Source organism: Diceros bicornis, chromosome 8, assembly GCF_020826845.1.
Source record: "Diceros bicornis minor isolate mBicDic1 chromosome 8, mDicBic1.mat.cur, whole genome shotgun sequence".
Classification (NCBI taxonomy): domain Eukaryota; kingdom Metazoa; phylum Chordata; class Mammalia; order Perissodactyla; family Rhinocerotidae; genus Diceros; species Diceros bicornis.
In genome coordinates this window covers 3,411,557-3,438,667 of record NC_080747.1, presented here as the reverse complement: position 1 = coordinate 3,438,667, position 27,111 = coordinate 3,411,557, and the positions used below count along the sequence as shown (strand labels likewise).

The following is a 27,111-nucleotide window of genomic DNA, read 5'->3' as shown; positions in this document are numbered from 1 at the left end:
CCATTGTGTATGTATATCACATCTTCTCTATCCATTCATCTGTCCATGGACACTTAGGTTGTTTCTAAGTCTTGGCTGTTGTGCATAATGCTGCAATGAACATGGAGGTGCATATACCTTTTGAATTAGTAACACTGACCCTTTTGTAGCAAATCTAAAATGCCACTGGTTTAAAGCTGTGTCATCATTTTACGTACAACTCAGAAAGAAAAACAAAGCTGATAAGAGGCCTGTAATAGGAGGCGCCTGTGTAAAGTTGGACACCTGAGGGCTGCAGGCTCAGAGTCCATGGGAACCAAACCTGCCCGCAGGAGGGGACAGCAAGGAGACTCTCCTGTCTCCATCCCAGCACCCAATGAGGAACGTGCACCCCTAGCTGGTCCTCAGACAGCGTGGGGTCTGCATTTGCTCTCCCACTGTGGGCCAGAAACCTCAGATGGGAAGTCAGAGGAAAGTGCTCCAGGAGACTGGCCAGAGTAAGCCCAGGGGCTTCTGGAAGGACGAGGCTGCAGCCCAGGTGGACAGCGGGCAGCATGGAGCATCAGATGCCCTGGCCCCTGGAGGTGCTAAAATGGGCATTGGAGTTGATGAGGTGGAGTGAGCGGCTCCTTCTCTGAGCCAGAGGTGGACGGAAGCCCTTTCCCTCTGTCTATGCCACAGTAAATGTCACTGTCACCCCAGCCTCAGGGTTAAGCGGCTTGTCCAAAGTCTTAGGACTGAGTGGCATCTGGCTCCCTGCCACCCAGGACAGTTGGTAAGGAAGCCCATAAGGGCACACGGCTCCTAAAGATCGTCTGGGCCAATGGCCCGGCAGGGGAGGGACCCAGCCCAGGCAACACTGCTGGGCTGTGGACCCCGGTGTCTGGCCCGCACTGTCCCCAGGGCTCAGGGCAGGAGCACAGTGATGTGCACACTGGCTGGACTGCAGCTGGGAGCTGTGAGGAGTGGTTGGCAGGCAGATGTGTGCACATCTGGACGGCAGAGTCTGCACATGTCCAGCTCCATAGAGGGTGCTTCAAAGGCATTAGTTGAACCCCAAAGCAGTCCTGACCCTGGGAGGACAGAGGGGCTCTGGGCAGACAGCGAACTGGGGGCTCCAGGGCCCACTTTTCCCTTCCCTTGCAGCTGAGGGTCCTGGGCCTTCCTCTGTCCAGGTCTCTTGGCTGGATGGCTCCAGGTGAGGCAGGCACGGGCCAGGGGGAAGGGAGGCGAGGGGGGAGGGGCCCTCCCACTCCCCCAGGTGCAGACAGGCCACGGTGGGGACAGGGGTGTCTTCACTGGGTTCTCCGGCCCCTCCACGTTGCTTTGCCCCCTCATCTGTGGGGGAGGGGGGACAGAGGGGGAGACTCCCCCAGTGAGCCTTGTGTCACCACCGGGACGTGAACTGTGTCTATTCAAAGGCCCGCCCGCCACATTTCACTGAGACCCCTGGCGCCAGGCTCCCCGCTGGGAGCAAACTAGGAGGGGCTTCTCCCCAGGGTGGAGCGGGAGAGTAGGCTCCAGTCTCCTGAGGACACGAAGGAGCCTCCTGCCCTTCCTGGTACCTGAACATTCCCCACAGAGCCTTCCGGTGCATCCGCACCCGGGCTGGGTGGGCAGGAGGGACGCTCCCTCACTCCCCTCGTGGGACCGAGGCCCAGAGCCGGTGACTTGACCTGGCTCACAGCCAGCTGGGGTCAGCGCAGGGGCCAGGACCCCTCCCCGGTCCAGTCCTGTCTGGGAATCAGGAGTTTTAGGCAAGATCAGCAGGCGATTTGGCGGTCAGCTCCCCAGTCCCCTCAAGCGGGAGTGGGGAAACTGAGCCCTCGGGGACGCCCCCCCTGGGGGGCGGGGCACTCGGCCGGAAGCGTGCTGCGCGCGGATCTGGCCCTCCCCGCCCGCCGCATCCCTGCGCGCAGTTTCTGGGCTGCGCTGTAACCCGACTCCGCGCTCGTGGGGGGCGGGCGCCGAGCAGCTGCGCCCCGGCCCGAGTGCCACATCACTGCGCCCGCCCGCCCGCCGCGCCGGCCGCCCACCATGCCGCCCCCGCCGCCGCCGCTGCTGCTCCTCGCGGTCTTGGCCGCCGCCGCCGCCGGGCCCGGGTGCGAGCCCGCCCGGGACCCCGCCGGTAAGACCGACCGCCCCGTCCTGGGGGAACGCGGCGCCCGGGAACCGGGAAACTTTCCCTCGCGTGACCCAGGGCTCCGGGAGAACGTCCCCAAGTGGGCGCCCTGTGACCTTGGACCTCGTGGTCTGCCCAGGAGGGGGCAGCGGGCTCTCTGCGTGCATCGAGGCTGGGACCCCAGGGCGCAGCGCACGGGCAGCTTGGGGGAAGCAGAGGGACATCGTGTCCAGGCCGGGGGGTCCTTCTTGGGTCAGGGCACAGGGGGCGGGGGCACCCTGCAGGTGAGGGCCCCCTGCAGGTGGGGTCCGAGGGAGCAGGTGCCAGGACTTTGTAGGGCTACGGGCAGTGCAAGATCCCCGGTCCTTCCAGGAACGGGGAAGCCTCCGCAAACTCTTGACCCCTCCCTCCCAAGTGGGGCTGTGATATGGACAACAGTGTCTCCGGAAGTGGGCGCAGAGGGCCTGGGGGGGGTGCGGCCCCTGGGAGGGGAGGTGCTCCCCTGGTGTGGGAGTGGGTGCTCCTGGAGGGCTCTGGGTCAGGGAGAGGGGTGGGACCCAAGGACCCTCGAAGGGGTGTGCACCTGTCTGTGTGATCTCACCTGAGTGTGGGGTGTCCCAGTGCCAGAGGACCAGGGTCCTGGAGTCCTGGGCACCGGTCCTGGAGTCCTGGGCGCCAGTCCTGGCTGCCCCCCACCCCGGGAGTGGGCCTCAGTTTCCCTTCCTGTTTAAAGGTGGAGGTGTGTCTAGTAGCCTATCCCCAGGGTCCTCGTCAGCGGCAGACGTCTGTGCCCTGGAGGGCAGGGGTCCCCTAGGCACGGGGGTCGGGGCATGTCAGATTTGAATCTCTCCAGTGCCGGGGTTGGTGGAGACCTGAGAACTTGCGGGCGCCGACCAAGTTGATGTGCCAGGAGCGAAATGCCCCTCTCAAATGTGCTGAAATTGATCTTTTAACCTTTACTTCTCTCAGCCTGAATTTTCTCTCCACCTCTGGCCCTCCCCCCACCTGGTTCCTCCCCACCTTTCTGCAGAAAGGCCCAGGCCAGGCAGGGCGTGTGTGTGTGTGTGTGTGTGTGTGTGTGTGTGTGCAGGCGTGCATGCAGGATGCGGATGGAACTTGCACAGTGTCGTGGATGGACTCTCCCTTGGACCCCTGAGACCCCAGGAAATGTTCAGAATTGTAGACTTGTCAGGGACAGTGGCCCCTCCTCTGGGGAGCCTTCGCTGACCTGCCTTCACAGGGAGAAGTGCAGCCCCTCCTCCGGACTTGGGCAGTGCTGGCAGCCCCTCCTCACCTGGAGGGACGGGCAGAGTGGATCTCTGTGGCTCTGAGGTGGCACCAGTGACTGTTTCTAGAATAAATCCTTCCTCCAGACCCACCTTCCTTCCTTACATGTGCGGTCCGTGGAAGCAGAATGCCTTTTCCAGACCGCAGACTGGTGTGGGCGAGGCCGGGCAGTTTGAGTCCAGGCTGCTGTATCCGAGCACTATACCCATGTCCCCATCTTACACGTCCCAGAGACTCAGAGCAAGCCCGGACCCTTCCGTCCCCTCTGCCTCGTCCGTTGCCTGGCGGAGGACTCCCGGTCTTCACGGGGAGCCGGGGTCTGAGGTGACTTTCATGTTCCTAGGGGCCAGGGGGGTCTGGGTTCAAATCCTGAGTCCTCTACTCTGCTGTGTGACGGTGGGCAGATGGCCTGACCTCTCTGACCTCAATCGGGTTTCTCATCTATTAGAGGAGGCCCAGGCCCGCCCCAGCAACTTATCCTGGTCTTTAAGGCGCCGGCCCCAGGCCAATCTCCGTCCCGCAGTTGACGACGTGCTGACACCTTGTGGTCAAGAGGTGTAACAGTCACAAGTGGATGGCTAAAGGGCAGCCTCTGACCAGCGCCGTCCAGCAGAAAGATGCCAACCACATATATTTTACATTTTCTAGTAGCCACACTAAGAGGTAATAAGAAACAGATGAAGTTACCTTTAATAACAAATTTCATTTAACCCAGTATACCCAAATTATTGTTTCAGTATTTGTCATCAATATAAAAATCATGAATGAGCTAGTTTACATTCTTCTTTTTAGTGCTAAGTCTGAAATTTGGTGAGTGTTTTATACCTACAGCACACATCGGTTTGGACTCGCAGCAGTTCAGGTGCTCAGTAGCCACATGTGGCTCGTGGCTACCATACTGGACGGTGTGGCCAGGACAGCTGCTTCCTCTAGTGACCGCACCCCCATCCCTGACCTCCCCGAAGGCGCCCTGGGACTTGCCTGTTGTTGTGGGTTGAATTATGTTCCCCAAAAGATATGTTGATGTCCTAACCCCTGGTACCTGTGACTTCACTGGGAAACAAGATCATTGCAGATATAGTCAGATGAGGTCGTACTGGCTTAGGGTAGACCCTGGACCCAGTGACTGGTGTCCTTAGAAGAAGACAGAAATTTGGACACAGACATGCCAGGAAGGACGTGATGATGGAGGCAGAGACAGGGGCGATATGGCCACAGCCAAGGAATGCTGGGAGCCCAGAGGCTGGGAGAGGCAGGAAGGGCCTTACCCCGGATCCTGAGAGGGGCACGGCCCTGCCAGCTCCTTGATTTCAGGCTTTGGGCCTCCAGAGACGTGAGAGATTCAATGTCTGTTGTGGCACTTTGTGGCACTTTGTGACGGGAGCCCCAGGAAAGGAATCTACCCATCTCTCTGTCTTGCCCCTGGTGGCCACTCTGGAAGCAGTTGGTGACAGGTCAGCAGATGACGCCCCGTCGTCCACCACACCGAGCATCAAGGTCTGGTGTGGGGGGGGGTCACAGTGGCTGTCCCTCCTTCTCCCTGTGTGACCCGGAGCTACTGTTTGTTGAGCCCTTTCTGAGCCAGGCCCTGCTCAGCATTACCTCACTGGCTCCTCCAACAACAACGGGTACTAGTATTATCACCCCCCTTTATAGATGAGGAAACTGAGGCCCGGTGAGGAGCTGAATCCTCCAGCTTCAGTCTTCTCATCTGTAAATTAGGAGACTTGAAGCTACATGAAACCAGGAGGGCTTTGCTTGTCAGATCCTCTCAAATCCACAGATCCCATCACTCGTGTGGCATCTGGTGGCTTTGAGGGTGCAGATGTCGGGACACCTGCTCTGCTCCTGGTTCCTCACCCCAGGGTCGAGTGGGAGTTCTGCTCATGGAACATCTGCTGAGAGTCTAATACATCTTCAGAATCCCCCACTTGGCTCCGTGCTCACAGTGGGCGCACACTCAGAGCACGGGGCTGCATGCATACGGAGGGGAGCCGGGTGCGTTTGGTGATACCGTCTGTCTGAGGAGGCCTTGGGCTCCTGAGCTGACCGTCTGAGTCAGTGCATCTGCCCCCATCCAAGCTCACACGGGCTGCGACAGTGGGTCGTGAGCCAGCGCCACACGCTCACCATTGGACACGGATGCTGGCACGGGCCCTGCACGGATTCAGTCCTCTTATCTGTTCTCCCCGGCACTAGCCGGCTGTCCTTAACGGCACAGGAGCAGATAACAGTGCAGTGTTTCCGTCAGAATCATGGGTCCGTCTCTTGCTCTCCCTCCGCAGAGGGCCGGGGATGCAAGTCTGGGAACACTTCCGACCACTGAGGCTTGGGAGTCACTGATGGTGTCGGGTCGTGAGCTGCGTGCTGAGGGGGCAGTGGCTCAGGCTACTTGGGCGGCGACTGGGGTGTCCTCCAGCTCACTCACTGCCAGCCTGTGCCCGTTCCCACGCGCTCTGTGGAGCATCGGAGGGCACGGAGGGCCCGCTGCCACCCTCTCTGTTGCGTCAGGGCCGGCTGTCCTGAGCACAGACACTTTAGGGAAATGGTTCTTTTGCCTGTTGCTTTGCCCAAGGGGTGCCCGCCCGTGAGGACGCCTGGACTCCTGGGCACGTTGTCTCAGGGGTGTTAGAAAACAGTGACAGTGAGGACACACACTGTTATTCATGGACCGTCTACCAGAGCCAGGTCCTGTGCTGGGCACAAAACGTGGGTGCATCATAGAACCTGCACATTATTCCAGGCAAGTGATTATAGCGAGCCTCATAAAGAATGGGGAAACAGAGGCAGAAAAGAGGGACTCCAGGGTCTCCCTGCTGTGACGGGCGGGGTTGGACCAAGGGCTGTCCAGCTCTGGCCCTGGGCGTGCCTGTCCTCCGCTGTGCCCGTGGGAACACAGCGCTCTCTACCGTATTATTTGGACGAGGAGGGAGAGCAACCCCAGGGTGGCGGGCGCCTTCTCGCAGATGTGGGCACACCCAGTTGTACCTCATCCAGGCGTTTCTGTGGGTCTTTTTGTCACTGTTGTGATGGTGGAAACTGTAGTTATCACTTGAGCACTGGTGGCGAGAGGGTGCTTTGAAGGTCTTCATCCCACGAGAGCTTCACGAGCTGGCACGCAGGGCTCAGGGCCTGTGGTCGCCTCGTCCACAGTGCGGAGACCATGTCCGGAGGTTCCTGAGGGAGGGGGCTGCCTGGCCAGCCCAGCAGGACCAGAGCCCTGTCCTGTGTCTCCTCCAGTGGGGGCTCGCATGTGCTCAGGAAGCTTGTGTGACCCCCAGATCTTACGTTGAATCCCTAGCAATGGCCCCCACCGTCCCGGACTCGCGGTTCAGGCCCGGGTTCTGTGAGGTTGCAGGATCAGAACTCGGGCCTCTTCCCTCCGGTCCTAGCCTTCTTCCTGGCCCCTCCACATCTCTCCCCTTTCTTATTTCCTGCTGTGCGCCCAGCCTGCCCGCCCCTCGTGGGACCCCTGCAGGGCCAGCTGAGCTCTGAGTCAGACGCCCATTCTGTCTCTCAGGGTCAGTTCCTCCCCCTTGGCCCTTGCTCCTGGCGGGGACCTGGGCGGGTGGCATGGCTTGAGGTTGGTTTTATTGGCCTTTCCAGGGGTCTCACTGTGGGTCCTGTGCCTGGCCCCCGAGGAGGGCCCTTGAAGCCCACAACTGCAAGGAGAGTTTTGTATGTTGGTCCTCTTCTTGGGGAGTAGGGTCCCCAGCTCAGGAACCGGTGGGGCACCACCCTGCAGAGTGTTCTGGAGGGCAGGGAGCCAGGGCCTGCCTGACTCTTGGGGGACTCGGAATAACGTGAGGTCAGAGGCGGTGGTGGGTGGAGCCCCTGGTACAGGCTCCAAGGTCTGCTTGTTAAATATTGGGGAATTTTGTGAGAACTAGTTGCTCAACTGCTGGAAGCCTGCAGTTGGCCACGGTGGAAGTGTCTACACCATGGCAGTCGGCCAGTGCTCCAGAGCACGGCGTTTGTGTCCTGGGAGCAGGCTTGCCCGCACACTGGGGGGCAGTCCCAGCCTTTGGTGCCCGATACATTCCACGGAACCCACCCCGCTCTCTGCCTGTCTTTCCTCAGGCCCGTCGTGTGACCTCCCTGAGACTCAGTCTCCTCCCCTGTGAAATGGGGGGTCGCTGGGACGACTGAATGAGACGGAGCTCTGGAGGGCTGGGTGTCCGCGAGCACTCAGGAAGTGATGCCCCTGGGGGCATAGTTTAGGGGCGACCGCCTGGCAGGGGTCTGCGGCCCTGACAGCGCTGTCCTCTCTCCTCCAGGTGGATGCCGCAGGCCGCCAGCTGCAGACAGCGGTATGGTACACGGACTTCCCTTGTTTTGTTTTGTAGGAGTGACGCAGACCCTCCATGCTATCAGAGCATTTTAGAGAGCCAAACCCATGTTCCGAAGTGGGTAATTAATAATGTGGCCCGTTAACCAAATCCAAACCCCTTCTTAAACAGCTAGAAATTAGACAAGATGAAAAAGAAAGCACCATCCGTCTGCTCAGCAAGGGCTCCCAACCCCGGCCCGGCCCCCGGGCTCCTGAGAGGGGTTCCTGCCATTCCTCCCCTCGCGGCCCCGTGAGGTGGGCTCCAGACAGGCTGAGTTCTGCCCCTAAAGTGTGCACTGGCCTCACCCGCTGTTTATCCCATGTGGCCCCTGGCTCTCAGCCCCGGTGGCCCCCGCTGAGTCTGGGCTGGGCAGCCCCCTTCCCTTTCTGGGCCCGTTTCCTCCTTCCTAAAACAAGGAAGGGGACGCTGATCTCATGGGACCGTTTTGAAGATGACATGGGAACTGATGTCTAAAAGCTCAGAAGCGGCCATTCCTTCAAATCTCTCCTGCCGGCTTTGGGCATCTGGTATATTCTATATGGAGGGACTACATTTTTTTTAAAAGCAGGAAAATGTTTTCCCAGTGCAAAAGTCAATGACATATAAAATGCTTTGAGTGGAGAAATGCTGAGCAGAAACAACCCTATCCTTTCTAAACTTTGACGTGGAAAAGTGGTGAATCTTGTAACTTGTATCATGAGATGCTGCGTGTGGAAGGTCCGGCTGAGGACAGAGGAGGAGGCGGCCTGCGGACCGGAGTGAGCAGGCAGGGGTTGCAGCCACGCAGTTCCACACCAGCGGGGCCTGGAGGGCCGGCCGCTTGGCAGACGAGGGCCTTAGGGGATGGGACGGTGGGAGCCCAGCCACACTGGGCGGGACCTCCACTCGTGGGCTGGAAAAATAGCAATAATGATCAGGCGTAAAAATGCCTGGTGACGGCCAAGACCCTGCCTCCCTCTGTCTGTACTTAAAACATCCTTGCGAGATGCAGGACTGAGGCAGGCCCGGCCAAGCTGCAGCCATCTTTGCCTAGCCTTCTCCTCAAGGCCCTGAGCCCAAGTTAACCAAACAGGGATCAGCCGCTTTCCCAGAGACACGAGGCCGTCCAAGCTGGGTGCGTCTTTGGGACCTGTTTGCTCTGGGGCTGTGTCTTCGGGAAGGTTCGCACCTGCTTCTGCCAAACCCAGGCTCTGTTGGCCTCTTTCAGGTGGCCTCGTGTGGCCAGCCCTCGGCAAGGCTGGCTTTGCTGTGCCCATTTTGCAGACGTGGGAGCTGAGAGCCAGAGCAGCCAGCCCCGGCTTGCTCACTAGTGCGTGGTTGAGCCCAGGAAGTGTTAGGAGCCTCTCTGGTCCTCCCAGGCCCTGGCTTCCTCCAAGTAGCCCTTGTCCTGGTGCTCTCCCCTGCCAGCCTGTGGGCGCCCCCTCCCTGCGGGCCCTGGCCCAGGTGGGTCTGCTGGGGTGGAGCGGGTCCTTAGGAAGTGTCTGACGGTGCCACGTGGGTCATGGTGGGAGGGAGTGACCTGCTGACCCCCGCCTCCCCCAGCCACGTGCGTGGACCTGCAGCTCGTGACCTGCAGCGACGCTGCCTACAACCAGACCACCTTCCCCACCCTGCTGGAGCACCGCACCCGGGCAGCGGTGGAGGCCAGCTCCGAGTACATCCTGCTGAGCGTCCTGCACCACCTCCTGGAGGGCCAGTGCAACCCCGACCTGCGGCTGCTGGGCTGTGCCGTGCTGGCCCCCCGGTGCGCGGGCGGCCGGGTGCGCAGGCCCTGCCGGCACGTGTGTGAGGGGCTGCGGGAGGCCTGCCAGCCCGCCTTCGACGCCATCGACATGGCCTGGCCCTATTTCCTGGACTGCAGCCGCTACTTCGCGCGCCAAGAGGAGGGCTGCTACGACCCGCTGGCGGAGCTTCGAGGTGAGGAGGCCTTCGGGGGCTCCGGGGCCCAGGGGTCGAATAGGACAGCCGAGTCGGAGGGGGACAGGGCCTCAGCCAAGGCCCCCATGAGGAGGCCTCGCGTGCAGGTGCCTCCTGGGAATGCAGATACGCATAAGAGCGTGCTGGCCTGGGGGCCTGAGTCCTTGACTGCAGCCCCTCCAGAAACTGCCCTGTACTGGCTGTGCCCAGTCTGGTGTGAGGAGGGCACGTCCCCCACGAGGCCTGCCCAGCGAAGCCTGTGATTGCCTGTGGCTGACCTCAAGGAGGGCACGTAGGATGCTGGCCTGGAGCCAGACTCCTGAGTGGGGTCTTCGGGGCCCTGTGGGCTCAAAGCAACAAGAGGGGCTGCAGAGAGATGAACTTTGTTTCCTCCTGTGGATAAACCAGCTGAGGTGGAGTGGGCAGCCCTGGGTGGTGATGAGCCACTCATCTTGGGAGGTGTGCAGGGAGGCACTGGAGGGCCGCTTGGCAGTGATGCTGCATGGGAGGAGGTAGTGAAAGCCCTGCATGGGGGCTCGACCCAGTGCCCCTCCCTGCCTTTCCACTCCTGAGTCGACTGTGCTCCACGGGCTGGGCTTCCCAGAGCAGGTAAGCAGAGGATGTCAGGAGCCCAACCCTCCAGGGACACGGTGTCATCCACAGCGGCCTCGGCTGAGAGAACTGTCTGCCATGGTGGAGAGGTTCTATTCTGTGCTGTCGCAGACAGCGGCCACTAGTCCCACATTGCTACTGAGTGCTACGAATGTGGCTAGTGCGACTGAGGGTCTAAGTTTTGATTTTAATGAATTTAAGCTTGAATGTAGACAGCCACGTGTGGCCAGTGTGTGACACTGGACAGTGCAGGACAGCGTCCCCTCCGGCTCCTCGTGTGCTCCACTCATGAAGCTGACGGTGAGGTTCACGGGATCCGGTGCCGGGTGGCACACGTGTACAATCTCATTTAAACCCCACAACAGCCCTGAACCTCAGTTATGACCCCATTTTATAGGTGGCCAAGGGGAGGCTCTGGGAAGGCAAGGGGCAGCAGGGCGTTGGCATCAGCTCTTGCCTGGCAGAGCTGGTGTGAATCGGGCCAAGTACTGATGGATGGATTGGTCTGTCCATGCACCAGGCAGCTATTGAGTGCCTGCTGTGTACATGGCCCCGTGCTGGGCCACCGAGGATGGCAGGGGAGGACACAGAGGTGCATCTGGGCTCGTCTCCAGCGAGCCCTGGGTTCCAGTTCAGTGAGTTCTACTCACTGGCTGTGTGTGAGGCCCAGGGCGAATCCTGGAGCTGAATCTGGGGTGGGGGGATTCCATCTGCCCCACGGGCTTCTGTGTGGGTGCAGGGGCGGGGGGCGTGGGCAGCACTTTGCAGGCAGGTAGGAGCTGTCAGCATGTGCAGAGCCAGGGAGCTGGGGCGGTGGGGGCGCTGGGTGAGGGCAGAGGAGCAGAGAAAGGGAACCAGACGGCTCTGTGGGGCCAGCCTGAGAAAGCCCGTCGAGTTGGCTTGGGAGAGATTATTTTGGGCAACTCCGGCACCAAATTGCTGGTTCCATCTGCTTTCTTCCCCTCGAAAACCACTTTGAGCAGAAACAAAACCACAGGGCAAGTGAGACACTTAGAGAAGAGCGTTAACTGTGAACCAGCCTGCAGGGACCTGCATGGGTCAATGCAGAGACCTGGGGGATGGGGCCGGCAGGGAGTGACCAGGGCTGTCCTCCTCCTTGGTGCTTACGCCCCAGTGAGAGGGATGGGAAGGCCAGCTGGCCTGGGGGTTGCGTGAAAAACAGCCATTCCCTAGACCTGGAAGCCCAGGAATTTCTCCTAAGGAAACTTTTTACAGTACGGAGAAAAGCTTCCCTCCCCCTTCCCCTCCCCCGCCCCTCCCCCAGGGCTCTATTGGTAATCACAGCAAACATTTGGAGTCCTTGAGGTGGTGGGGGTAGACTGTAAGGAGCCTGTCTGAGCTGTTGCCTGACTGAGAGGCTCGGGAGCTGTTTCCACCATGATGCTAAGTAAACAAAGCAGGCTGGGAACTTCAGCACAGTGATTACAGCTCTCCTCGCTGTCAACAAAACACAGAAAGTCAGGGCTGTGCCGCGGCGCTTCTCTGTGGGTTGAGGATTCTGTAGGTACCTCTTCTCCTTCACGGTCTACTGCTCTGTATTTGGTAACATTTCGGAAGTAACTACATGTTACTTTTATTCATAGTAACATTAGGCACTATGTACACATCTGCTGGGTGCTAGTATTAGCTGTCGGATGTTAAGTGTTATAAAGGGAATTTTAGTTAAACACATGAACACAGATTGGCCGGGGAGCCATCCCAGGGGGGTGCTTGGGTCCTGACCCCCAAGTTGCCGCAGTGCCGTGGGGGTGCAGGTGTGAGGTGCTGGGAGCGCTCAGGGTCCTGGGCAGGTAGGGGATCCAGGTGGGGGCAGACAGAGCAGCCATCGGCGGGTGGGCAGCGGGCAGGCTGAGCGCTGACCAGGTGTACCCCTTCTTACCCTAGGAGGCCTGGACGTCGAGGAGGCACCGCCCTCGGGGCTGCCGCCGACCTTCATCCGCTTCAGCCACCACTCGTACGCCCAGATGGTGCGCGTGCTGAAGCGGACGGCGGCCCGCTGCGCCCACATCGCCAAGACCTACAGCATCGGGCGCAGCTTCGAAGGCAGGGAGCTGCTGGTCATCGAGTTCTCGGGCCGCCCTGGCCAGCACGAGCTGAGTAAGCCCCTGTCGCTGTCGGGCGCCCAAGGGAGAGGCCTGGGCGTGGGCCTGCGTCCGGGAAAGGGCTCTGGGCCTGCCTGGCCTTGGAGTGCACAGGATCCTAATCAAGGCCCCCAGTGTTTTGGAGACAGGGCGCAGGCGGTGGTTTCGGGGCTCTGCTTGGTGCAGTGGGGTGCAGGGCCACATCCCACAGGCATGTGGAACCACAGTAGTAGCGATGTCACTGGGAGTCAAGGGGGAGGCCAGAGGGAGGGCCCTGGCCCTGGGACATGGCCACATGAGTCAGAGAGAAGCGAAGAGGGGTCTGCACTGGCTGCGGGCACGTCGGGCCTCATGCATCTGTGGGGAGAAGTAACTGTGCTCTGTGCGTGTTGTTGTTTCTGCAACCTGGCCCTGGCCCCCCGGACCCCAGGCAAGTAGGTGCTCAAGGTTGCGGCCCCTTCACGTTCACTGCTTTAAGCTACGTGGTGAACTCGGGGTTGCAGGGTGATATGAATAAAGCACTTTATCCACTTAAAAAACCCAAGTCCATTTCAACTCATATCAGGCTGAGCGGTCCTGTTTTGAGGTGGAGGAGAGCAGAGTGGAAGATGCTAGATGTTCTTGCCCCTTCAGAGCTGCGTTCTTGCAGCAGAGGAGGGAGGCAGACACACCGCAGTCGTAGTTCACTGCCCATCATATCGACACAGGGCCACCCGGGCCAGGAGTGCAGGGCTGGAAAAGTTATCATGAAACTGAATTTCAGGGGCCAGTGAGGAGAAGGCAGTGGGCCCTGGGGCCGGGCTCGGGGCTCTGGCGCAAGAATCCGGGATGTTGTAGCAAAGGCTCAGCCCCTGGCAGGCAGCCTGTGTCCTGTGTGGTGAGGTGAAGACGACCCTGAACCCCCTCCAGGGCACCGGGAACGTCCAGGGGCAGGGGCCCAGTGCCGGCCTCCACTGGGGAGTCTATGAGGAAGGGTCCCAGTCCTTCCCTGATCTCGTCCCTCAGCTCCTCTGTCCCCATGACCACGTGAGTCAGACGAGATCAATCTAGAAGCAGTCCCCACTCGACTCTTGGTCCTTAAAAATTACTGAGAAGTACACCTCGTCTTGTTGAAGCGGCTCTGGCACCTTTGCTAGGCTGGCCACTCTCAGCCCAATTTCCATCTGGTGGCTTGGGGAGCATGGACATCATGAGCCCAACGCCCCGTCTTCTGTTGGAGGTCAGAAGTCATCCAGTCCCACCCCAGCCTGCAAGGCCCACCCTGCCTCCCACCCTCCAGCTTGTGGTGTGCTCTGGGTGGAAGACAGGGGCTCTCCCAATTTTGGATTGGCCTGCAGCTTTGGAATGTGTGGGTGAGGGGTGTCCCCTGTGCAGAGAGACAAGGGAGGTGACTGTTGTAGAAAGCCTCAGGGTCGTTTACACCCTCGGAATGCAGGAGGGACATGAGCGTTTGCTCCCACAGCTGCAAGTCCTCTGACCGCACACAGCCAGGGAGGGAGACACCACTTTCCAGATGAGCGATGTGAGGCTCAGAGAGGAGAGGTGACTTGCCCAAGGTCACACAGCTAGTAAGGCTGCCAGGCTCCTGGTCCACTCTTCTTCCCATAGTCCATCCATCCACCCATCCATCCATCCATCCACCTACCCATCTACTATCCATCCACCCATCCACCCATTCATCCATCCATCCATCTACCCACCCATCCATCCACCACCCATCCATTCACCCGTCCATCCATCCACCCATCCATTCATCTACTATCCATCCATCCATTCACCCATCCATCCATTCACCCATCCATCCATTCATCCATCCATCCATCCATCCATCCACCCACCCACCCATCCATCCATCTTTTCATTCATTCATTTATTCATTCATTCAAGGACCAGCTGCCTTCCCATCTAAGCACCAGTGTACACCTTAACTTATTACACAAACATTAAAAGTTGCTATTAATGCAATTCACATATACCAGTGATACCATATGTTATTATTAATTAATATCCTTGATTCGTCATGCTAATAATTATGGGTAAAAATGAGAAATGAGCTCAACAAAGTGATGACCTCATTGAGGCCTCCTTAGCCACAGAGATGCTTGGGCCAAAACAAGGATGAATAGGTCCCAGGACCTCTGGCCTCTCGCGCAGTGGGGACCCTCAGGGCTCCAGGGATCCGGGGGCTTTGAGATGACTTCCCAGGTCACTGTGTCTCCCCCCAGTGGAGCCTGAGGTGAAGCTCATCGGCAACATCCACGGCAACGAGGTGGCGGGACGGGAGATACTCATCTACCTGGCCCAGTACCTGTGCTCCGAGTACCTGCTGGGTGATCCCCGCATCCAGCGCCTGCTCAACACCACCCGCCTCCACCTGCTGCCCTCCATGAACCCTGATGGCTACGAGGTGGCGGCCGCTGAGGTGAGACCCCCACGCTGGATCCACGGCCGCTGCCTTCGTCATCCCCCATCCATCCGTTCACTCACTAGCAGTTACTGAGGGTCTGTGTGCGCCAACCATTCTGTTGAGTGACGAGGATTCAGCAGGCATCAGCCTTGGCGAGGTCCTCCTTGGGGGTGGGGGCAGACGCGGATAATTCTAAGGTGTGTTGAAGAGGTGACATGCTCTGTAGAGGAAACGTGATGAGAAAGGGAGTCGAGAGAAAGAGGGAGAGAGAGAGAGCGAGCGAGCACATGCGAGTGTGCTCTAGCTGGAGGTCAGCTCAGGGAAGGTCTCTGAGGAGGTGATGTTGAGTAGAGCCCGGCGGGAGGTGGGCGTGAGCAGCGCATGACCCTTGGGGGCACTCAGGCAGGGGGATCAGAGGGTGCAAGGCCCTGAGGCTGGAGGATCGGCAGGGAGGCCGGGCGGGAGGGGCCAGAGAGATGGGAAAGGAGGTCCAGGGCAGCTGTGTCCTCCAAGTTCCTCAGTAAAGCCAGAGAGGACCGCAGCCCCCGCCTCCCACTCTCCGCCTAGCCCCGCGGCCTCCCTCCGGAAGGATCAGGGTGCAGTGTGCTGACCCCTAGTTGTGGGGTGGCCTGTGTTTTCAGGGTGCTGGCTACAACGGGTGGACTAGCGGGAGGCAGAACGCGCAGAACCTGGACCTGAACCGCAATTTCCCTGACCTGACATCCGAGTACTACCGCCTGGCCTCGTCCCGCGGCGCGCGCGGCGACCACCTGGCCATCCCACAGCACTACTGGTGGGGTAAGGTAGGAGCCGTGCTGCCCACGCTGCCCGCGGAGGCGTGTTCCCCCACAGCTATGCGTCTGAGGGTCTCTAGTTATTCCGGACCCTCAGGTCTGGTCCCCCCAGGGCAGGAGAGCCTGGCGGCTAACAGCCTTAGTGCTCCGAGCCTCAGTTTCCTGCCTGTGAAGTGGGGGTGACTCCTCACTGGGTTGTTGGGATTCAGGGAACACAGAAGCACCCAGAACCTGGCAGGTGCTTAGTGACAGCTACCCAGGAAGGCTGCCTGGAGGGGGTGACGTCCCCACGAGGCAGGAAAGAAAGTTCCAGGCAGGAGGACCAGCATGTGCAAGAGCCTGGTGGTGCCTGAGTGGAAGCCTGAAGGCCGGGCGGGTGTTGGGCCCGGTCCCTGGGGCGGAGTGGGCATGGAGGGCCTGGAGAAGCTGTGGAAGCCTGTGGGCGTGGCCGCAGGTGGTCAGCAGGGTCGTGCTGGGTCCTGAGAACGGCCTCCTCCGCCCTGGGCAGGTGGCCCCCGAGACGAAGGCAATAATGAAGTGGATGCGGACCACCCCCTTTGTGCTCTCTGCCAGCCTCCACGGGGGCGACCTCGTGGTGTCCTACCCCTTCGACTTCTCCAAGCACCCCCAGGAGGAGAAGATGTTTTCTCCCACGCCCGATGAGAAGGTGAGAGGGGGGTGCCGTGGTGGGACGGGCGTGCTGTGGGTGCAGGGGAGGCAGCGGTGTGGGTGGTGCCCTCGGGGCTGGCCCAGCGTTGTTCCTGTTCTGAGCTCAGGGAAGCCCACAGAGTCGCTGAAGCATTAGGAGCCTTACAGGCCCAGCTCCGAACCCCTCCTCCAGGAAGCCTTCTGGCCGGCTGGGAGCAGCCCCTCCCCACTCTTCCATCAGTGTCCCCGTCTGGGAGCTCCTGCCGTGTTGCCTGGTGTTTTCTGTTCAAGGGGAGGGCAGGTGGTGGGCGGCGCCGGCAGAGGGCAGTGCTGCAGCACGCGTGGCCCCGGCCGGACTCTGGCCGCCTCCCTCCTCCCTGTGGGCTGGCGAGTTAGGGGTTGGCTCCATGGGACCCGGGGCTGCAGTGGGATTGGAGTAGGGATTCTGGCCCCGGAGTTCATCTGGGCCCCGAGGAGGCCCTTCCCCTCTCCAGGCCTCAGTTTCCCTCACTGGCACAACAGCAGGGGACCAGACACGTGGTGATGGCTGGACCCTCTCCAGCCCTACTTTTCTCCACTCCTGCCCCAAGCTGCCCAGCGCTGACCGTGTCCCTCCCCGGGCCTCATACCGGGCCTCCTGCAGGCCAGTCTGGGAAGGGTGTGGGAGGTCACCCCTTCCCATTTCATGGATGAAAACCTGAGGTGAGGGAGGGGGTGACCTGTGGCGGGCCGCAGGCCACGGCCAAGAGCATTGGAGCTTAATTGCCAAAAACTGCTCCTGGTGACCGCCCCCTCCCAGGCCAGCCCCTGCACTCCCTGTCCCCTCCTGGGACGACAGAGCTGGAAGCCCTTGCCTTGATCGGCCTGGGGGTCTTGGAAAGGTCTGAGCTCTCCGTGTGGTCACTCAGCAGGCCTCCTGGTGGACCAGACCCTGGGTGGAGAGCCAGGCCTGCGCCCTGCCGCCTTCTCGCACTCTCCACCTGGTATTTAGGGGCAGGGCAGGGAGGGAGGGGCTGGTGCTGGTGGATGAGTGCCCGGAGCCCAGCTCGCACATAGCTCGTTCTCCTCGGCCACTCAGAGGTCGGCTCGGCCTCACCCAGCCCCTTCCCCGTGTGTGGCCAGTCCCGGTCCAGTGCAACGAGCAGGACTGGGCCCTGCGCCGAGCGTCCTCATCTAGCGTGGGAGGTGGAGCCAGAAATGGGCAAGGACAAGAGGTGTGGCCAGGGCCAGGGCCGAGGGCTGCCCAGGAGGCCGGGGGCACAAAGGGTGTGTGTGTGTGCGCACATTGTGTGTATGTGTGTGTTGTGTATATGTGTGTATGTGTATAGGTGTATATGGGGTGAACCCCTAACCTGGCCCGGCCTTAAGGAGGGCTTCTCCGAGGTGGTGGCTGCCCCAGTGGAGCCTAAAGGATAAGGTGATTTCCTGCAGACACCCAGAGGGGCCCAGGCATGCAGTGGGAGCCGGGGAGGCCGAGCCGGGGACACCTGGCTCAGCGCCCTGCCTCTCAAGAGCTGGGGAGCAGCATCTGTGACAATGGGGCATTTGTTCCCACGCCTGTTCGTTCTTGCACTCATTCACTCACTCACTCAGTCACTCATTCATTCACTCTCTCACTCATTCACTCATTCATTCACTCACTCACTCATTCACTGACTCCTACAACCAGCACATACCTAGAGCCTGCAGGAGTGCCAGGTTCTGTGCTCCGAGCTCAGTAAGTGTCCCCCAAAGGTGGCTGGGTGGTCTCCACCGTGAGCCTGGCCCTGGTCCCCCTGTGCTGTCAGAGGGCAGGGCCACCAGCTGGTCACGGTGGGTGCTGGGCTCTGCATCTCTGAATCTCAGAGGCAGACGCGTGAAGATGTCCCCAGGGGAGAGGTTCACCTCAACAAGTCCCACCAGAGTCAGAGAATTGAGAGTCTTCCCCACCAGTCATCAATCATGGATCGATAATCCTTCAGGCCGTAGCCAGCGGTGGTCTCTGTGGAAGCCAGAGTCCCAGGAGAGGTGCTGGGGGCGGGGGAGCGTGCGGAGGGGCTGGCCAGGGTGTCCCGTGTCACCCCCAAACTTCTGTGGTGCCCCGTGGACGAGGGCCAGGGCCTCAGGGCAGCATTCAGGGCCGCTGGCCTCATCCCCTCTGTCCCCCCCACCTGCCCCTTTTCCCGAATCCTCCTGCGCTCCTTCTCGGCCCAGCCACACTCGCAGTGGGAACGAGCCAGCTTCATGCGGGGTCCCAGGCCGCAGGAGTGGGTGGGCTGGTCCTCGTCCATGGGCGCTGGCCTGTGTTCCTGGCCCTGTGCCAGTCCACGAGTGCCCCTCCTGACCGCCTGCCGTGCCCTACCTTGCTTCGTCTACGGTTGTCTCTCTGTGTCTTTCCCTCGCCCAGCCTCTGGGCCAGCACTCCTCCCGACGTCCTTGTCTTGCCCCCACCCCCCAGTTCGGGCCTGTTCCCAGCCGGACCTGCGGCTCATGCGCCCTGGGGTTTTGGGGACTGATGGCGACTTTCTCTGCCCTCTGGGTGGGGCAACAGAGGCAGTGACTGATAGGTGATGGGAGGAAGGCCCCAGGGCAGGATGGAGAGAGACGGGATCTGGAGGGTGGTGGGGAGCAGAGCTGGGAGAGAGTCTGGTCCAACCTCCCCCCCCAGCCCAGGTGCTGCTTTGCACACGGGTGGTGGAGGGCCAGAGAGCTGGGATGCTGGGTGGGGCAGAGTTCTAGAAACAACCCAGTCGGCATCTGCAGGCAGGTAGGCCCCTTTCCTCGGCCGCTGGACTCCTGGCTGAAGACGGTTGATGCCGACCAGCGCCGCGGGGCGGCTGCTGGCAGGATGGCAGTTCCTGGTCCACCCATCTTGGTGACTGCAGGACACGCGTGGGGCTGTAATTTGGGTGTTTCCTTTGTTTCTGTGGGGCTGAGTTGAAGCTGCACAGTCACACCCCCGAGAAACTAGACCCTTCCTTCCCCAAGCCCCAGGTCCTGGGTCTGAGTCACCGTGACCCCCGCCAGGAGAGACCCTCACCCTGGCCTGGATCAGCTCCCCGTTACTGACTCTGCCCCTTTCTTATAGAGGGGGACCCACCCCCGCAAGGCAGACTTCTCCCAGGGCCAGGGGGCCCTCATCCGTCTGACGCCTACTTGGGAGCCTCCCCCGGCGGGGTCAGACCCCGTGTCCGGCCCTGGGACACACAGACAGCTGAGACCCACCTGACAGGAGGTTCTGCGGGCCCTAGGGGGCGTTGAAGGGTGAAGGGGGCGCACTGGGCTGGGGAAGGCCAGCAGGGAAGGGGCCTGCACTACCAGGAATCCCAGCCACACCCAGAGGTGCCCCGCCTCCAAGGCGCCACCCAGGGGGTGGCAGCCCCGTGGGCCGTGTCCTGTGTCCCTCTACCAATCACGATGGCAACTGCATGTGGTTATGGCTGTAGGCTGGTGGGCTCCCCCAGGTGCTGTTGGTCCCTGGGGAAAACGAAGTGACTATTATCAGAAAGATTTGCTGGGGAGATGAAGTCAGTGACAGCAAGGCCCACCTCAGCTCTCCCCGAGGCCTGCTCTCCGCACAGTGGCAGGAAGTGGTTTATAAACTGCAAAGCCACCCTCCATGCGCCCTGCCAATGTCACTGCAGTGTGCCCCCTTCTCGAGAGAAAGCCCACACTCCCCAGCCAGGTGTGTGGGGGCTCCACGGTGCGCCCACGTACCCACGACAGGCGCCCTGATCTCTGGCCGCCCCACCTCTGGGCCTTTGCACGTGCTGTGCCGTCTGCGTGGACACCGTTCCCCTCCTGCCAGTGCTGCAGGCCACTCCCTCAGGAGGCCTCGCCTCACACCATTGCCCAGAGCTCTGAGGCCCCACCTTCTGGTCTTGGTCTCTGGGAAACCTCTCTCTGACTCCTTTGCAGATGTTCAAGTTGCTGGCCAGAGCCTATGCCGACGTCCACCCCATGATGATGGACAGGTCGGAGAACAGGTGTGGGGGCAACTTCCTGAAGAGGGGCAGCGTCATCAACGGGGCCGACTGGTACAGCTTCACGGGAGGTGCGGCCCTGGGCAGGCTGGAGGTGGGGCCGGGGTTGGGGCAGCGGTCAGGAAGAGGGAGGGAGCTGAGGGAGGGCGGGGGCGGGGCTTGGCGCCTCCTCTAGCGGTCTGGACCATCCGAGAGCAGCAGACACACCTCACAGGCCCCCCACCCTCGGGCGTGGGCTGGCTTTAGTCCCAGGTGCTGTCTTGATGAAGTTCATGTGTGCCTGTCACAGCAGAGCTGCACCTGGGACCCCCCTCGCCATCTCCGTTGCTTGTTTAGTGAACGCCTGCATTTCGTAATTCCGCCTGCGGCCAATTCTTTTTGGCCTTTGGGGGTTAAGTAGGGTTGCTGGAATACAGGACCCCCGGTTGAATGTGGATGTCAGAGACATAATGAAGAGTTCTTTAGGGCTGGATAAGTGTGTCCTGGGTATCGCACGAGATATACTAAAACTTTATTCGTTGTATGTCTGCGTTCATCTTGACCGGGCGTCCTGTATTTTGTCAGCTAAAGCTGCGCTGGGTGCAGACACCACACAGAGCAGTGGGGGTGCCCGTGGTACCCTGTGCGTGAGGGGCGCCCGCTGGACCGGGCCCACACGCATCTGCCTGCCCCTCTCCCCACACCGGCACATTTATCATTTGCATCCTTTGGCGGATGAGGCAGATGGGCTCAGACAAGAGCAGGGCCTGCTCAGGTCCACCACGGGTGGCAGGGCCGGTCTCACTGCAAGCCTGTCCCTACCTCCTCCTGCGTGGGCAGAGAGGGGGCCCCTTTGGCTCCCCTTCGGTTCTCAGTCCAGTCCACACCCCTGCCCTGCACACTTTTCCCACGATCGCACGTGTGGTCCTTTCCCGGGGTCGCTCAGCTTCTGCCTCCCGGAACCCAGGCGCACGGGTTCCTTGAATCTCAAGGGGGTAGCGCTTCTAGTTTCTCCGTTATGACCCGTTAACGAGGGTCTGCGAAGGACCCTCATGGTGGGGCTGGGCCTGGGAGAGGCCAGCGTCTGGACCCCAGCTGGGCTCCCCTCCCACAGCGACACGGACCCAGGGAAAGCTTGGGGCCAGCGGCCAGGCCCAGAGGGGGCCAGATGGATGGGGAATGTGGCTGCACTGGGGACCGTGAATGTTAAATCACTGACAGTGGCTGCGTGGTGCTGGGGTGCCGGGGCTCAGAGGAGGCCCCGACTTCCTAAGGGCAGGGGCCCCCAGCAGCTCCCGACACAGGGCTGCCCCCTCAGTGCCGTAGGCCTGGGCCTTGGAGGACAGTTGTGGCTTCTGCTGGACAAGAAACTCCAAAAGCAGATGGGGCAGAGGGCAGAGAGCAGAGGGCAGAGGTGGGTGGGGCAGCGGTCATCCCAGCTTGCTCCCAAGCCTCTCTCTGCCTCAGACCTTCCTCCCCAGGCTGTTCTGGGGACTGTCCAGGTAGATGGACAGTATTATCACTGGGGGTCCAGGCCAGGGAAGGCCAGCAGCTCGGACACCAGAGGCACCTGTGGCCACCACATGCTGCCAGCTTCTCGACGAAATCAGCTCATTCTTTACCCACCGAGGGGCCGCGTAGGACGGCGGGTGAGCCCGCGGACGTGGGGGCCAAACTGCCTGGGTTCAGAGTGCAGCTTGGCCCCTGCCCCGGGCCTCAGTCTGCTCGTCTGTAAAGTGGGAATCGCGACAACACCCGCCTCCAGGCGCGCGGCTGCTCGGCGGCTGCGGGGTGGGGCTGGCCGTGCCCGGCGCCCGCTCAGCCCCCTGTGCCGCAGGCATGTCCGACTTCAACTACCTGCACAGCAACTGCTTTGAGATCACGGTGGAGCTGGGCTGCGTGAAGTTCCCCCCCGAGGAGGCCCTCTACACCATCTGGCAGCACAACAAGGAGCCGCTCCTGAGCTTCGTGGAGATGGTGAGCTCGGGGGCCTCGCTCGGGCCCGGCAGGGCCTGGCGCTGGGGAGGACGGAGGCGGGTCCCCGAGGAGCCCCCAGCCTCGTGGTCCAGCGCGCTGTGTGGCGGGCTCAGCGCCCACGCGCCCACGCGGTTATATTTCACTTCTTATGAGCTAGCTGTCCATTCGTTCATGGCTGAAGCCTCGCTGGCCTCCTCTCCGCCCACAGGCCGGCCCTGGGGGTGCTTCAGACACCAGGGGCCGTACATCGGGGTCGCTGGTATAGCGAGGGTCTCGTGACCTAAAGGGGCACGACTGAACAAAGGGAGTGCAGGGACCAGGGCAGTCTGGGAGGCACCTGACCCAGCCTCGGGGTCTTCCTGGAGGAGGCAGCACTTGGGCTGCGTCTTGAAGAAGGAGTAGGAGAAATAAGGTCATGGGGCCGAGAGAGCTCGGGCAGAGAAGTGGTGTGAGGGGGTCCTTGTGGCCAGAGTGAGGAGCGCAGCCATAGGACTGGGGTGGGCCCGAGTCGGGTGAGGCCCGGAGGCGACGGCTCTGGACAGCAGGTCTCCGTGTGGTCCAGCAGGGCCTGGGGCACCTCTGCCCCTCGTCTCGGAGGGAGGGCCCAGGCTGGCAGGGAGGCAGCCAGACTCAGGGGAACTGCTGTCAGGGGGCTGAGGTCACCCAGAAGCAGGCTGTGGGTGGTGAGTAGGGGCCGTGGAAAATGTGTCTAAAGTAACCCCTCGGTGGACCTGGAGAGTGTTCCAGGGGCTTGGTGACCGATGCCCGACGTCCTGCCACCTCTCCCGGCCCTGCCTCACACCTCAGGCTCCATGCTGTGCTGCTCTGAGTGAGGTACCGCGTGTGAGAGAACGCAGGAGTCAAAATGAGGAGAGAGCAGTGGTTTTGGACAAGCCTCTGCTGTTTTTTTCTGAGCATTTTAAAGAATCTCACACCTTGCATATTGGCACAATATCCCAGGGGGAAGAAGGTCCTAAGAGAGAAACCGGATTGCCCAAAGGAGACAGTGAGGGGGCTGTAAGTGCACAGCACTTTATAGTTGGTACCCCTGCATATGGCACCGAATCCCGACACCACTCGTGGGCGGTAGACAGGGCTGCCCCGTTTTACAGGTGGAGGTACTGGTGCCTGGGAAGGACGGCGATGATCTGGGGTCACTTAGGCCATGCACAGGCTCCCAGTGGCTGTGAGTCAGGAAGAAGAGGAGACAGAGGGTCAGAGAATGACAGGGCCTGTCCCGTGTCACCCAGCGACTGCCCAGAGCTCGAACTCAGATCTGGCTGCCCCTAGACCTCAGTTCTGCCCATGGGCCCCCTCCTTTCTAGAAAGATCAGGAACCTTCTCCCAGGCGAGAACCAAGCAGAGCCTCCTGGACCTGCAGCCACAGCAGCAATAGGAACAGAGCCAAGCCTCAGATAACAACTTGTTAGTGTCGTGTGAGTTTCTTTTTTACGGCTGTGCCAGCGACATCGCTGTGGGAGGCAGGTCATCATTCACTAATGGCTCTGGGCCAGGCCTCCTCGCTCATTTCATTTTATGGCTGTCTGGTGAAAATGAGTTTTAAGGAGCCTTAAATGGAGCTGGGATTGCTCCGTGGATATTGTATGTGAAGTCTTGGGATATAAAGATTTAATAGCGAGGGTGATGCTGCAGAAGGCCGAGTAGCATGTGGCCGGGAATGGCCAGTCCCCGAGGATGACCCCCCGGAAAGCCGAGCCCAGCCTTCTGATAAGAATCAGGTCTGTCGTGGCCCATTGAGGCCTTTCCACCGCGATCCTGACCAGGCCTTGGGGGGGTGTCTGCATTTCCCTGGTTGGGAGAGGAGGGGGGTACTGGAGAGCTGCGTGTCCCTGGTTCTGCCTGAAGACGACTCGTCAGCCCCAGAGCAAGGACAGAACAAGTTCTAGCCAGTGTAAGCTGAAATTAAATGAAGCCCTACTATGTGTCTGGCCTTTGCTATCAGGTCGGGGGGACATCACAGTGAGGTCAGGGCTGTGGGAAGCCCAGGACTGTGGGACCCTGGGGGGGCCCCTGATGTGGCCAGTCATCAAGGGGGGCTTCCTGGAGGAAGAGGCGAGTATGCGGTGTGTCTCGAAGCGGGAAAGGAATTGACCAGGTGAGGGAGCTGGCGAGGTTTTCTGAGCACAGGACAGGGCAGGACGGAGTCAGGGGCCTGGGCGACACTGAAGGTGTGGGGGCAGCCTCGGGGGGAGAACAGCCACACTGCTCTGTTTCCCCTCCCACCCAGTGGTCCCGGCCTTGTTTGATGTGACCTGCAGGTCCAGGTTGTTTCCAGCCCGACAGAGCCAGGGTGCTCTGGCTTGTTCACCGTCGATTGTCCTGGGAGGGGAGATGTGAGCAGGATCAGGCAGTGCCGGGAGACGCTTTCCTTTTGGAAAGTGCAGCTTCCGAGTCTGAACGCTGGGTCTCAGGGTGTCTGCTGGGAAGCGTGGCTGGGCTTAGTGCCAGTTCGTAGCGGGGGTGTGGCAGTCCTTGTGTGTATTAATTCTTATCCCCCAGCAACACCCGCGGGGGCTCTGCTGCCTCGTTTTACAGACAGGGAGACGATGCTGAGGTGGAGGTGGCTTGCCCCGGGTCAGAGAGCTGGTTGGTGGTATGGCCAGGACGGACACCAGGGACCAGACACTCGGCCCGTGTCCTGCCGGTGCCCCACGTGGCCTTGGGGACCTCGGCTCAGAGAGAGTCCAGCTGGCACGGGCTCTGGTCCTGGAGGCGAGGGGTCAGTGTGTTAGGAGGACGTGAGGGGTCCTGCTCAGCGCTCCTGGCCCAGGAGACGTCAGCCAGACCCTCGAGCCGGACTGTGGGTCATTCACAAGCCCCGATGGGGGCTGATTGCTGGAGGGACCCCAGGGATGGCCTCACGGGTCACCCTCATTTCACGATGAGGACACCGAGGCCCAGAGGGGGTCGTGACTTACTCAAGAGGTCAAGGCGCGTGGTGCCGTGTCCCAGAGACCCCGGCTCTGAGGAGAGCTGGACGGGACCTGGCGGGGCGGGCCGTCCCGGCCCTCTGGGGAGCACGCGCCACGTCGTGCCCTCGTCCTTGGTCTCTCCAGGTGCACCGGGGCATCAAGGGCGTGGTGATGGACAAGTTTGGCAAGCCCGTCAAGAACGCCCGGATTGTGGTCAAGGGCATCCGCCACGACATCACCACGGGTGAGCACCGCCCGCGGCCCGCGTCGCGGTGGCGGCTCCCGCGAAAGCTCCCAGCGGGCCCGGCGCTCCGCGAGGCGGCTCCTCGTCCTCGGCCGCCTGGCTGGTGAGGGAGGGGGGAGCCTGGGGTCTGCTTCCACCCGCCTGGAGCCGTGTGTCTGGCAGCACGGGCCCCGGGGAGAGCGTGCTCGGGCCCCGCTGCCGGTGACAGAGGACGTGTACTCCGCGCTCCTTTAGAAGTCACTGTGCTGGGGACACCGGCTTCTCAAGGACTGCAGCAGGGACCACCCCCAGTCATGAGCCCATTTGTTCATATCCCAGGGCTTAGATCCCACTGACAGGCTGGCGTGTCCAGCCCTGTGGGCTCTGGGTGCCCTCAGGAATGTCAGAGCTGATTAAAAAATTATGACACGTTGTGACGTGAGTTAGCCGGTGGAGACGTGGTCCGGAGGAGTGAGGGATTGCTGTGTGGGTTGGGTGCGGGGGATGGGGATGGTCTGTGAAGGCTCCAGCGAGGAGATGGTGCCTAAGCAGGGCTTTGAGAGATGGACAGGAGTCTGACAGAGGGAGGAGGTGGGGAGGACATTACAGGCCAACTCAGAGGCAAGCGTAAATTTGTGGTCTGTCTGCCCCCTAGGCTTGCCCACTCTGACCCCGTTACCCACTGTCTCAGGCTGAGTCTGAGCCTAGGTCTGAGGAGCATTTTTATTCTACTTGTCCACAGCCCCAGATGGCGACTATTGGAGACTGCTGCCCCCAGGGTCCCACATCGTCATTGCTCAAGCCCCCGGCTACTCCAAGGTCATCAAGAAAGTCACCATCCCTGCCCGGTTGAAGAGGGCCGGCCGTGTGGACTTCATTCTCCAGCCTTTGGGGACCGGACCCAAGACCTTCCTTCTTGGGCCGCGGAGAAGTGGGCCCGGGCTCCGAGACCCACCGGGAGGTGCCGGCCCACACAGGGAGCCCGAGGAGCCCGGCCAGGAGCCCCTCGGGGCACGGAGACAGCCCACGGCCAGCGGGAGCAAGCCCTGGTGGTGGTCCTACTTCACGTCGCTGAGCCAGCACAAGCCACGCTGGCTGCTGAAGTACTAGCGCCCCCGCCTGCGCCCGCCCGGACGCGGAGGCCCAGCCCCCGGCGGGGGCTCCGGCTCTTGATCTCGTCTTCCACAGACACCCCACAAAGCCGTTTCTGTTTTATTAAAGTGTTTTTATTCATCTCGGCCGCGATAGGAGGCTCTGTGTGTGAGGCACCTGCCGCGGGGGAAGAAATGGACCCCGGTTGAGTGAGGGCCGCACCTCAGCCTTGTTCACCTCGACGACCCTGGGGGCCAGTGCTCCTACTATCCCACAGGCGGCCCGTAGTGGGGCTACCATTCACACACGTCTGTGCCTGGTCCTTTCCTGGACCGCGAGGCTTTGAGGCAAGAGGGGCCTCTGCTTTACAGACGGGAAAACTGAGGCCCCGCAGGGCACGTGACACGCCCAAGGTCACACACGGAGAGCCTCTGGGTCCTGTGGCTGAAGATTGTGTCTGGAGTATGTGGAGGAGGAACGTGAAGGAGACAGGTTGGGGGACCCCCGCTGGGAGGAGTGGGGTGTGGGCAGCAGGCGACTCCCCCAGGGTCAAGGCCTCAAGGGCAGGAGGGCTGGCAGGAACCTCGAACCCTGTATTATCATCCAAGGGTCACACTTGGAGGCTCCCGGGCTTCTGTGGGGCCCTGAGTCCAGGAGGAAGGGTCTCCCTCTGCCTCTTCTTCATCCTTAGGATGCCACCAACTCAGGTGCGGGGACACCCGAGTCCTCAGACTCCCCACAGGCCC

General features: G+C 61.1%; 1 protein-coding gene across 2 annotated transcripts; it reads left to right on the top strand.

Moving 5' to 3' along the window:
- Positions 1 to 1,956: 1,956 nt before the first annotated feature.
- CPZ (carboxypeptidase Z) lies at positions 1,957 to 26,511 on the top strand. Of its 2 annotated transcripts, XM_058546636.1 has the most exons (11): positions 1,957 to 2,107; positions 7,666 to 7,698; positions 9,262 to 9,636; positions 12,154 to 12,366; positions 14,576 to 14,772; positions 15,399 to 15,560; positions 16,060 to 16,218; positions 20,097 to 20,232; positions 21,978 to 22,117; positions 25,195 to 25,294; positions 26,016 to 26,511. In XM_058546636.1, the coding sequence occupies exons 1-11, from the start codon at positions 2,017 to 2,019 to the stop codon at positions 26,381 to 26,383; spliced, it is 1,974 nt and encodes a 657-aa protein (XP_058402619.1). In that variant the 5' UTR covers positions 1,957 to 2,016; the 3' UTR covers positions 26,384 to 26,511. The 2 variants fall into 2 exon arrangements, with proteins under 2 accessions (XP_058402619.1, XP_058402618.1); XM_058546635.1 differs by lacking the exon at positions 7,666 to 7,698.
- The last annotated feature ends 600 nt before the right edge of the window (positions 26,512 to 27,111 follow it).